The following is a 13,187-nucleotide window of genomic DNA, read 5'->3' as shown; positions in this document are numbered from 1 at the left end:
AGGAGGAGAAAGAGTGATCCTTCTCCCCTGGGTTATGTAGTTCAAATACCCTTCTGCTAATGCATGCACTAATATGGGGAAGGACACTTAAAGACAAAAATCAAGTCTTTAAAAAAATGCTATGTTAAAATAAGTTTGGTTCTGAATGTATTTACTCCATTCATGGATGGATGCAATTTCTCTTGACTATCCTGCAGTTGGAGAAACAGATCCAGCAAACAGATGAATGCTGTCCCCAGCAGGGCAGTGTACACTGTTTTCCATCCCCACCCACCCCCAGCTCCCCCAGGGGATACCGAGATGGTCCCTTTTTACTGATAGTCACTACCAATCCCATTGTTAAAAAGGGAAATGCACTGGGGATATCCTCCTTAGAAAGGCCAGTTGTTTAGATACCCTCTCCTCCTGCTACACCTCTGTCCTGAACAGAGCTGTCATCTTTTCCCAGCTGCTCTACCATCCACCAGATAGTCCATTTTCTGGTAGGACAGAAGATACCCCAAGAAGAAAGGAGATCCTATTTGTTCCATTTCATGAATGTGTCATCTCTTTTGAAGGGATCATGTTAGGATGCGATGTGCATATCTCCAGGGATCCTTTACCTGCAATCACAGAGCAGTCTGGGTAAACGCTGTACTTCCTGTTCTCTGTCAGCAAAGAAAGCACACAGCTCTATCAAGCTTAGGGTTCTCTGCTGCTGCCCATCACCATAGAGTTGCAATGTTTCCACGCAAAAATCAATATCAGTGTCCCTAGTGGACTCCATAAGCATCTGGCTCGTCTTCATTTTTAGGGTAAAAAAATCTCTGCTTGTGTATCGAGATGAGGTTTGTTGAGTTGCAGAGGAAATTAAACAAAAAGGTAAGCCATGTTGCATCTTCTTCTGTTAGAAAGACAGAGTGACATGCAAGTGGGGAAAAGGGAAGAAGAGAGCCTATGTAAATACCTAAATGTAAAACAACCTCTGGGTCTGATCCTGCTGTCACTGAAATGAACATGAGTTTTGCAGATGTCTTGATGATTCAGAAGGAAGCAGGTAACCTACTGAATCAGCAGCACCTTGGGTTGTCACAAAAGGTGTCCCATCCAGCTATTAACCAAGCCCAACCCCGCTTAGCTTGGGTGAGCTGGGGCAGGGGGAGAAGGGGAGGGAGGGATCACAATACAAGGTTCTATGGCTGCAGAACAAATTTAACAAGAGACATTTATGCAGCTTTGCCATTAAGACCAACATGTGAAAAGCTTTAAATCCATGCAGCATATGCCACTCCTGAAATTTGCAAACCTCTTCCCCACTTTCCAACTAAATAACGCTCTTTCAGTCCGTTTGTTCTGTCACAGGCAGCCAAAGTGCAGCCAGGCTTGATCGATTTGCTAATTACAGTAATTTTACCTTAAATGCAGGCAGCTGAGTGTTCATCAAGTCACAAATTCACCGTTTAGGAAGAGACCTCCCCCCAGCTAAATAATTAGGGATAATAACAAGTGGCTCATAATAAATGCAACACACAACAATATGTGCTAAGGACATGATGCAGAGTCAGGAGGGCTATTAGGGAACCCCCATGTCTACTTCTCCTTTTGAAAAAAACAATGCAATATCATTAATTGTCTTGCTTGAAAACTGGAATCTAGCTCATCAGCCAGCACTGTTGGTTTTTTATAAGTAATACCCAATTATTTCCTTTTTGGCTGCCTCTTGTTGTGTCCGGAGAACAGCTTACCACAAAGTCATCAGCACGGGCCAAGAGCACAGTCTTCGATGTACTGACAGATTTGAAAAGCTGCGATGCGAGGCAGCGGGAGACACCGATTATTTATGGAGTTCCTCGCCTCATAGCCCTCCAGTTTTTCTTAATCATTAAAGTAGCCAATTTGTGAGCCTCCCCTATAACCTGGCATGGGTATTTGGGCTTCTCTTCCCCTCTCTTCCCCACCCCATCAATATCTTCCTGGAGGGGCAAAGAGACAGTAGATTTTGAATTTGCATAAATTTAACTAGGCTGGGGAATTGCCTCAATTACGAGGGTCGGAGTCGCTGTACCAGTATAACACCACTGCTGGAACTTACTCTAGGGTTTCAAGCAAGAGGTAAAGGCTACCAAAGCAGATGTGGTTTTGTCCATCTACACTAGTGGTTGCACCATTATAGCATACTAGCTATATTCAGGACAACCTCCTAGTCAAGAAAAGGCCTTAGAGTGATTATCAGTGATTGGGAAAGGAGTTTCCATGCACTCCCACACCAATGGAGAGGAGCTGAAAGCATCAAGTACAGTACTCAGTGTTGTTGTCATTTAGGGTAGATAAGGGGCTCTCAGCACCTTGAAAGAAAAAACACATGCAGCTCTGGAATTTTGCCCTTGCCACTTCCCCTGTTGGCCACTAGAGGCTTCTGTGCCACTTGCCCTGCAAGCTACCTGTGCTCGTGAATGCCTGAAGCAGAGTGGAGCCCTGAAGTAGGTACAGCATAGCAGAACCACCCTGCACCCATAGTGCAGGAAGAGCGTGTTAATGGAGGTTAATGGGGGCCAGGGAAGCCCCATCCCATGCAAGCTAGAGACAGGGGACAACTGCTGGAGCCTGCCCCAAGAGGGAGTGCCTGTGGTGGTCTGCTGGGAAGGAGGAGTTTTGCAGAACTCTGCCAGAGAAACCCCTCCCTATAATATAATCTTACACACACACACACAGTCCTGCCCCATGAATTAATCTGCCTCCCCCTTACCCAGCCTCCCAAATGCTTGTGCAGATGCTCCAGATGTGCCCAATCCCATTGCTTTCCTCAGCACTAGGCTTTTCTGCACCGTCCTCAGTTTCTTTGTTCCTTCAGTCCCCTCTTAGTGCTGTCTGGGGCACCTGGAGTCTCTCCCCACCCCATGGCTTGGGCAGGGGATGGAGGTTAACAGGAGAGAGTTTATTCACCCTGCTGTTCCAGCCCAAGGACAGGGCCATGACGGGAACCTGCGAGGAGGTGCTGGAGAACCAGCTACAGAGGAAGGAAAGGACAAGTGTTTCAGGCATGCTTCTGGGCCTTCGAGAGTGGTGGAGCTCAGCCCATTCCAGGTGCTGACGGACAAAGAAGCCACGTGGTGCGGGGAGAAGCTGATTAGCTGCCTTTTCCCTCTCCCCCACCTCCTGAGGAAGGACAGCCAATCAAAGGGACATTCCCACAGAGGGACAGGTGTTCCCCATAGACTTCAGAAAGCCTGAAAACCTGCATCTATGGGGAAAACTATGGAAACCAGAGCTGCCAACTCTGCGGTCACCACCTACGTGGTGTACAGTCACTGCAACTCTGCATTATCTTCAGTGGGACCCTGAAAAATGGCACACAGTTTAAGAGGTTGGCCTAAATGCATCAGTCTTGCCCAACTGAGACAGTCCCACAATCCAAGGATAAACCTTTATGACGCTAAAGGATGCACAAAACTATTTTCACATCATGTTACTTCAGTCCGAGACATTAAAACCCAGTGAAAAATGTAGACAAACACTGGAATTCATGCTTCATGAATCCGGTCTTAACATACAAAGTGTCACCTCACATTTAACAATGTTCCCAAATTAGGTTTGCGGGTTCCTTTCATTTGTATGGCATTCCCCTGCCCCACACCTCAGAGGCTGCTTGAGAATATCTGCAAAAAGAACTTTCAATTCATAACCATGTGTGTTTGTCCTGGAAATCTCCAGTTTTAACCAGCCTGTCACCACCACCACCACCAATTAAAACACAAAAATGTATCCCAAACCAAACAGATTTTTTTTAAAGCTTACAGTTCTCCTGAAAATCATGACCTACTGGCAGGAATTTGTAGAAATTATGGCATTTTTAGTGAATAAATGTATGGGGAGGAAGTCAAACTCCTCACAGGCAAGTACCAAAGGGAAAAAAGCATCTAAAATGTGATAGATAACTTATTTGCTACAAATTATTCATGTTGCTTTAGCAAATGTGTTTATTTAGCAGAACTGTTCTGTTATCTGGTTGTTTTTCTATGGCATTCATCTCACCGTGCTAAAGTTTCATTCAGCCACTGAGCTCATTCTTGTTCAAGACTTCATTGTATTTCTACACAGATTTTGTCCAGGGGCAAATGTTTTTTAAATAGGTGACATTTAAGTCAGTTCCACTTTATTCACATAAATCTGTTTAACCAACATTTTGCTAAGCTCTTGCATGCTATTTCCAATTATCACCTCACGTCTCACTGTGAAGAGTATACAAAATAAATACCGGGCTTCTATTCAGAGCAGACAAGATGGCCATGTAATGATCAATCAAAAAAATGCCCTTGGGAATGAGAGAGATTAGCACTTTGATAATGTGGAAGATGAATGGGTGGACTGAGTTTGATAAACTGGTGTTTTCCTCAGATAATCCCTCTGAAATACTAAAAAGAGAAAAGCAGCCTCGAACCACTTGGGCTGTTTTTTCCTCCCATTCATCTAAGAATCACTTAGGGAATCCTGCATCTAGAGTGATAATCCTGTGCCCACTGCTATTGCTTTTTATATAAAGCACAGCTTTGGGCTTGTGCCAAATTTCACCACCCAAATAGGCAATTGCAGCACCCAGCAATAAAACAGCAACTAAATCATAATTTCATTCCACAGAAAACGTGTGAAACCCTTAGCTTCCCTTAATCTTAGTTAATAGTTGGTTATTAGCCGTTAACCAATAGCTGGACTACTCTGAACCATGCGTAACCATAGACATGACCCAATGGAGGGTGGGGGGCAGAAGGATAGAGGGGTTTTGTCTTTAGCTGGAAGTTGAGATGTAGGTGAATGAACACGTATTGCCTTTCTAGGGCCTGTGGCCTCTTCCTGGTTAGGTCAGGATGTCCATCAAGAACCTAAAGCCTCTGGCTATGCTTCTCGTTGTCCGGAAACATTGGAGACAGAGCAGCCACAGCTTAGCACAGTGGACAGGTGACCAAGTGGCAGAGGTAGGAACTAGGAGTTGTGAACGAACACACACACACACGCGCGCGCGGATCATTCCCAACCCAGCTGGTTCCCTTTGGCCTTAGAGGAGAAGGGAAGCTGTTGAAGGCTGAAGTGTTCATTTCCGAAGCCATAGAGACATTACAGGACAATACAGCTCAGGAATGAAGCAATCAGCAGTGTGGTTTCCTTCCTTGTTACAAGATCCTACCTGGAACCTCATCAGGTATGCCATACCTCAGTTTCCCCTTGTGGCCCAGAGTCTCCCTCCAGCTGGTAGGATGCTTTGGGTGCTTTAACCCTCTGCCCAAATGAAAAGGATCCCCTCCCAAAGAAAATGAGTTGAACAAAAGCAGACCATCCCTCACCCTCCTGGGTTGAATCCCTTTCTCCTGAAGATAGGGGTTAACACCAGTTCTTGCCCATTCCTGGGAAAAGTTCTTCTCCATGGCTGCAGGGACTGGGCGTTGGGGAGCTCCTCCCCCTTCTTCCACAGTCCTGGCCTGGGACCCCCTAATTGAAGAGCAGTAGCACAGAGCAGGTGTCATCCCCATACTGGTCCATCTGTCCAAGGCCAGACCGTCCTCCACCCACCCCAAATCTTCACCAGAACAAGAGCTCTTTACATCTCAATTCAGGGCACACTCCTCCTTGGCCCCCATAAAAAAACCCAACCACCATGTATCTCAGGGTGTCTTCCAGAGGCCTGCAATGGAGACCCATAGACAGCTCCAGGCCTCCCTACTAGCTTTCTAGCCCAAACACCACCCCTTCCTTGAGTGCTTCCTTTCCCAGCCCTTTGGTTGTTTCCTCAAGGCTTCCCTGCATGCTCTTCTTTGTTCCTTCAGTCCCCTCTTAGTGCTTTCTGGGACAGCTGCAACTGTTCCCTTGAGTTCTTCCCTTCCCAGGTCCAACTGTGGAAATGCTCCCGGCAGGGGTGCTGGAACTTGGAGTGCTGGGGGTGCAACAGCACCCCCGGCTTTAAATTGTTTCCATCATAAATTGTTCCATCATAGGGTTTAAAGTTTTGTTCAATGGCTTTCAGCACCCGCATAAAAACTGTTCCAACACCCCTGCTGCCAGGCACATCTTGCCCACCCTGTCTCCCTCTTATTTAGCGGAAGTCATGACATCACACGATTCCCTTCTCAGTCATACAACCCATCCAAGTTTTAAAAGGGCTGAGGCCCTACAAGTGCGCTGGTAGAAACTTACCTTTAAATGGCCAGCTTGCTCTGTTACAGACCTCGTCACTTCCTAAGAATAGCTCTGAAGGGCACCTCATCTGACGTGAGGCAGTAATGTCTACAGAGAGTTTGAATCAGGTCCCATACCACAAGGAACACAGAGACAAGTTCGTAAGCTATGTGTACATCTTGCCAATGTCTGGAACTAAAGACATGGGGAAAGTCAAAAGTTACTTTCAAAAAAGGTCATCTTGTAGTTCATTTGACTGGTCTTTTTGCCATTGAGTACTAAGACTTACAGTCAATACGTTTTATTGTAATATTGATCATTTCACCTCAAGACCTGTAAAAATTTATTGTTGATATTTTGACTCGAGTGTCTCTGATTGACCAAATCTTGGCCCCATCTATAGGAGTTTTGCCATTACCATCAATAGAACAAGGATCTGTCCGTTTATAGTCTAATCCTGCAAATATTAATGCACAAAGTTTTACTCACTGTATCCTGCCAAGACTGAATTTGGGCCACTGTCTTCAAATGAAGTTAATAAATCCAGCATGTAACTTAGATCAGAATATAGGGCTAGTATCTCCAGTAGACAAACATAGTTGCATAAATGTATTTTTGTCCAGTCAAGCTCATAGTTGCTATCCCATCCTAAGTGCGGATTTCATACCCTGCCACTGGAACATGGGACATAAGAAAGCCATTTATCTAACATCTTATGATTCTTTTGTTGCTTTATTGATTAAATGGATTTTAAATACAGCATTAAAAATATTGTAAAAAGTTAATAAAAGCTAACATTCAAAACAAAACTTTTACATTGTGGTGACATTGTTCTAGCCTCACCTGACTTGGTCTTTTTTACAAAACTAGGAAACTGAAAATACAAAAGAACATCAATTCTATAGACAGAGAGGAGGAGTTTGAAATACAATTTGAATACAGTTTTATATTCCTAGCCTATTTGCCCCATGAGACATTCCCCCAACCTTTTTTCACAGCACTTATTTCACATGGTGAGTTTCTCTGCAAACCAAACAAAGAGATGAGTTGTTTTATAGACGTGACGGAGTAGCATTTTCCTTTGTCCCCACTCTCTAGCCCTTGTAGCCACTCAGAATGCACAGTTATTATAGCACTATAAAATATTCCTCATACCAAAGCAAGCAGAGTCACCTGCTGCTGCTGTTGTCCGTCTTTGTACCTTGAACTATATATATATATATATATTATATATATATTTTTTAAAAACAAGTACATCTCATTCACCACTACATTGGCCAATGCCCTTTGTGTTTTCACGTATAAAGAACCTTTATTGTCTCAAAGCACACAATTATACTTGCCATTTACATGTCAGATTTTGAAAAACGTGCACAAAACATCTATAATTTGCATGCACAAGCCAGACAGTTGTACCTGCAAATGGATGAGGAGCATTTGAATGTTCAGTTAAATTAACTGTGCATGCAAATGAGGCATGCGTTTTGTATACATATTTGAAAACTTTGAAAAAAATTTAGCCCTAGATGTAGAGTATCCCTCCTCCTGAGAGCTCTTAAACATTACCTCCAGCAACCAATTGGTCGGCATTTCCCAACATTCTGAAGCGTTCATATCTTGCCATCTCTCTGAACAACTGGGCTGAGATTGGGAAAAGAGGGAAATGCAATGTCAGCTGCTTATCTGCTTGGGAGGGAGGGCGGTCATTTGTTTGTATCTGGTAGGAACGCTCTGCTCCAGTTTCTGATTGGAGATATATTGTAATGACTTCTGAAATGTCGCTAGACAAGTTTTACACTGAAAAAAATTGAATATATAAACAAAGACACCTAGGATAGTAGCCCATGGGTGGAGAAAAAAAGAAAGCCCCGTGATTTAGAACTATCAGGAGTGCATCTTACAGTACGAACACCTTTAGTAGGAGGGCGTGAATAGGCTCATCTATATACTTCTAACTCCCACATCATTCATGAGATGGTACCCTGGTATCCAAAAACGTGCCACCATGCAGCAGCAGCTATTACTTTAGAATATTGTATTCATGTTTTGTAAATCTCGGCTGTGTTTTTGTTCTTTTGCTAATGTTCATAACAATCACTTTGGCCAAGATTTTTGGAAGTGACCAGTAATTTGCGGCCCTTGGGTTTTAACGGCCCAAACTAAGAGCAGCCTGATTTGCAGGAGTTGTGAAGCATCCATCCTCTGATAACCAGGCCCCCCTAAGGTAATTTAAGTAATTCCCCCACACACACACACACTGAGGCACCATAGTCGTTAGCCACTTTTGAAAAGCTTCACTTACAATTTCAGATTGTTTTTTAGGTTCTTTAAAAGAGGATCAGGAGAGTGGAAGAAATGAAAGTAATGATCCCTCAAATCTGTGCATCTGCACATCATAGCTTTAATCTAAAAAACAAACAACAACAGACATTCTCATACAGACAACATTTTAAAGTCAGCAGCGTAAATACAGGAATGACATCAGAACTAAAAAATTAAACAGAATATGGCTCAGCTGTTTCTCAAGCATCTTAATCCTCTCAAAAGAATTTAACTGGGATGGAAAAAGGAAAAGAAATCTATATCTGAAGTGCTCTTATAAGAAATTTTATGATTCCAAGACAGGGAAGAGCAACAGCTAAATATCAGCCTGAGAAAACAGTAAAGAGGATCAGTTCAGATGGCATTGGAAACAATTCAATTAGTTGAAGAAATAATACTGAGATCGTCTCCAGGGTGGATAAGGATGGGCCAAAGACGACTTTCTGAAGTACACTTGAAGGACAGCCATGTTTGTGCCACATGAATGTTTAGAATACATTATATTGCCTGCTGGGGGTAGAGTTAGGTGGATAGATTTGCTGCACATTCCACATTCTATCATTGTGTATAGTGGGCTCCCTCATTCTTTAGGGATTTCAGCACCACTGTAAGGACAGTGACACTTCTGAGATATTCTTCCAGAGCTGCATTCCAGTTCCAATCTTAAGGAAGCCAGTACACAGATGTTTACACTACCAGACAGGCCGTAACAATTCTGGGCTCTCCCCAAACCCACAGCATGCACACGCCAGAGTCATGGAAGGTTGCAGCCAGTATAAGAGAGCCTGATTCAGTGCCCACAGTTGCCTGAGGGAGTTTGTAGTCAAAGATGATCTCCACACCTCACTTAGATTACCTTTACCCTGGCAAGGACTATGAGAAGCTGCATGGAGCTGTGGCCAGGTCAGACTACACCTCACATTAATGTTGATGTTGCAGGCTTTAACACGTCATCTACCACACTCAAACCAAGCCCAGTTTGGCTCCTAGATCAGGACAAAAGTTCTTTGAAATACAATAAAAAAAATCCTCAAATACAGTTCCAGAATCTCTCCTCTGCCACCTTTTACCCTTGAGGTTTCACAAAGATGATCAAGCAGCAAAACTAGATGCTGGTCTTCCTTTCAGTATTGGAGCACTTCACATCCTGCGTGTATCTATTACGATTTCCACTGTGCATTACCAAAAGGACATGTGCAGGGACAGGCAAGCACCTTGGCATGTCTCCTCTATCAGTTGGTCCCTCTGAGAAGAGCTGATACCAAGTCCACGTTTTTCCAGAAACAATTAATTCTTCTTGTGAGCAGCTTTAACTGTAGATGTTACATGAAGAATGCAAGTCTCTCCTTACATCTGGCCACTCTGGGCATCCATTACATCCTTCCACAAACAAAACCAAAAGCATCCTAACACTTTTCAGAGAAACCATAAGACTTGAGGAGTGGGGGGGTGAGGGGGAGAAACGAGTCTAGTTCTCCCAGCACTGTACATGTGACGCTCACTGAAAAGTCCATGAAACTTAACACATTCAACACAAGGAGACTAGATGGTTGATAGTGCTAGTTGATTTGACCATCTCTCTCCTCCAAAATGAGGACATGGTCAAAATAAAGAACAATGCAAACCCAAAAGGATTAAGAGACATTCTACCAGGTTCTTCCTCCAGGACAGGTCTCTCCTCCACTTTCTTTGCAGCTCTGCTTGCAGGTGCTTTACTAAGAATATTCACACCCTCTGGATTCTGTGACCTAATGTTGACTTCCGTTGGTTACCAACTCTCAAGTGCTCTCTTTTTTCAGCCTGCTGTAACTAAAATAGTAAAAAACATTCCAAACCAACACTGCTTATTTCCCTCCAAAGTAACAACCTTCCTCCATTCTGGGATGCCAAACGCATTAAGAAAAGTTCTAGCCTTCTGCTCCCACCCAGAATCTTGAAACAAAAGTCTGTTTTCACCCATGTTTTCCTAGAGCATCCGTGGAAAGGACGGATTTTGCTTTATAATCCATTCAGCATGGGGGTTGATCTGGTACAAGTCTAAGAGATATGTATCTGGGTCCAGGCAATGTTCACCTGTTGGATAAAAACACAAATTTTAAAGAGATAAGTATTTTGCACCCTCAGTCCCATAGCTATTACTTTTTCCTGTGTGTAACACTATTCAAATATATATGTATAGCTATTTAGAGCAAACAAGTTCCATAAATCAGTAATAGCTGTCCTTGTTTTTAGAAGTGGACTCATCACAGATCAAGTTTTAAGAACGGATTTTCATTTGTGACCTTTTACCCGTGCACTTCAGGACCATTCATGCTTGCAGATATGAGAGACACAATTCCACCTCAGTGCTGGTGATGGGTTTTGCATGTATGAAGTTCTATCACTTGTTTGTGCATTGCTGGAATCTGATCTGAGGCCTAGTCTGCATTAGAAAGTTTTACTGGTATAACAATTTGGTTATGGGACTGATTTCTTTTACTGAAATAACTATACTGGTATAAATCCTAGTGTGAACAGTTATACTGGTATAAAAGAGATATAGTTATTCCCTTTCCCATACAGGAATAAGCGAAATCAAAATTACTGCACTCCCACTAGAGGAGTTGTTCCACTAATTATACTGGTGTATTTAAAGCAGTACAACTCTGAGTTTAGAGATAGCCGGAGTGTGCAGGCAGTGGTTTTGGAGAAGTTTAAGCGCAGAAATGGGTTACAACCTGATCTTCCCTTTAAAAACATTTTTTTAAATAATGAAGTTTCCTCACCTGTGTTACTAATGCTACCTTAGCTTATAAAGATGACAGAATTTGTATTATTTAATTTAGTTTTCACAATCTATGCTTTTTATTTCATTTTTTTCATATCATAATGGTCAATTAAAAGCCAGATTTGTAATTCTCACATGAGTTTCTAGTCAATTTCACTTTCTAGTTCTCATGCACTAGTGAGTCTTTGCGTTAATCATATGCCAATGCAACCTTTCAGAAATCAACATATATCCTTTTTTAAAATCAACCAGAGATCAGATTACCTTTTACTTTCCTTACACAGTTTTGCCGCGTATAGAAATGGCAGACCAGAATAGAAGCATTAAGAGTAATGCAGCAATTTACTGACTATATTAACTATGAAAGTATGGCCCTGACTCAGCAAGGTAATAAGCATGTGTCTAACGTTAAGCATGTGAGTATTTCTCATTAAAGTCAACATCATGAGCTTAAAGAGAGGCATGTGGTTAGATACCTCACCCTCTAATACTTACACGTGACAATAATTTGTCTTACCAACAGTTCTGTGTATTTTAATAAAGAGCTGGCAGCTAACAAAAAAAATTAAGTTCATTCTAGATCATGAAAAATTTTCCACAGTGTTGTGTGTGTTTGTTTTTAAGTTCTGGAGTAAGTTGACAGTGTCCCTTGGAATAAATGACATTTACTGGGCCATCCTCCAGCATATGACTTGGTAAAGATTCCTGAACAGATGCACTCTTGTTGCCAATTTAAGTCATTACAGAGAATCAGCCTACCACCCTCATTCCTAGCTTTGGTCTTCATACAAATCACTCGCAGCCTTTGGATCTGGTAGAAAGAATTTAGTTGTTTCTATCAAGCAGGCAAAGTCCTTTGTCTTCTGTTGATATTATAATGGAGATGCATTAAAGGCAAACCTCTGCTGCTAGATCGAGTTATTCTCCTGACAATCCTGTAACCCATTATAGATGGGCATTACAGAAACTCCATCTTCATGCTCAGTCCACGTTGCCCACTTCCATGTCCTCTGTACTCATTAGGAGAGACCAATCTTTAAAGATTCCTAATACCATACCAAACCTTATCAGTCCTCACAAGACAAGCAGTGACCAACTAGAACAGTGGTGGGCAAACTTTTTGGCCCGAGGGCCACATCTGGGTGGGGAAATTGCATGCAGGGCCATGAATACAGGGCTGGGGCAGGGGGTGCAGAGTGCGGGAGGGAGCTCAGGGCAAGGGGTTGGGGGCTCAAGGCAGGGGTTCAGGGTGCAGGACGGGAGCAGGGTGTGGCAGGGGGCTCAGGGCAGGGGTTCGGGGTGCAGGAGGGGTGCGGGGTGCCACAGGAGGCTGGAGTGTAGGCTCCAGTCCGGTGCCGCTTATCTGGAGCGGCTCCAGGGTGGCAGCAGCATGCACCGGGCCCAGAGCAGGCTCCCTGCCTGCCTGTCCTCGCGCTGCTCCTGGAAGCGGCCGACACCTCGTCCTTGCGGCCCCTGGGGGAGGGGGGCAGAGGGCTCCACGCTTTGCCCTCGCCTGTGGGTACTTCCCCCGAAGCTCCCATTGGCCACAGTTACCTGTTCCCAGCCAACAGGAGCTGCGGCGGGAGGTACCCACAAGTGAGGGCAGCACGTGGAGCCCTCTACCCCACTCCCCGCGAAGGGCCACAGGGATGTGGTGCTGTCAGCTTCCAGGAGTGGCACAGGGCCTGCAGCACCACAGAGGTGACAATCCAAAGCCCTGACGGGCCAGATCTGGTCCGTGGGCCGTAGTTTGCCCACCCCTGAACTAGAACCTTGAACTTGTTGAGACAGCTGCTATGAGGGAAAGACAACCCAAACAGGTTATTACTAGTTCATTAGTGAGCAAGCCTTCCAGCAGCATTAGCCTTCTCCTTGAATATTTAATACATGATACTGTACATCATATTATGGTACAGGCTCATTTTACTAATGCTGCAGACTCGGTCTTTAAACA

At 43.8% G+C, this 13,187-nt stretch overlaps 1 protein-coding gene across 1 annotated transcript in view; it reads right to left on the bottom strand.

The window, feature by feature from the left end:
- Positions 1-10,432: 10,432 nt before the first annotated feature.
- Positions 10,433-13,187, bottom strand: part of ARHGAP40 (Rho GTPase activating protein 40) — a 44,078-nt gene continuing 41,323 nt past the window's right edge. The window contains exon 15 of the mRNA XM_077832319.1: positions 10,433-10,539. Within this exon, the coding sequence (XP_077688445.1) occupies positions 10,433-10,539 (107 nt within the window). The remainder of the gene's footprint in view (positions 10,540-13,187) is intronic.

This window comes from Eretmochelys imbricata, chromosome 13, assembly GCF_965152235.1.
Source record: "Eretmochelys imbricata isolate rEreImb1 chromosome 13, rEreImb1.hap1, whole genome shotgun sequence".
Classification (NCBI taxonomy): domain Eukaryota; kingdom Metazoa; phylum Chordata; order Testudines; family Cheloniidae; genus Eretmochelys; species Eretmochelys imbricata.
The sequence above is the reverse complement of the archived record's forward strand: the minus strand, read 5'-3'. Positions and strand labels throughout refer to the sequence as shown.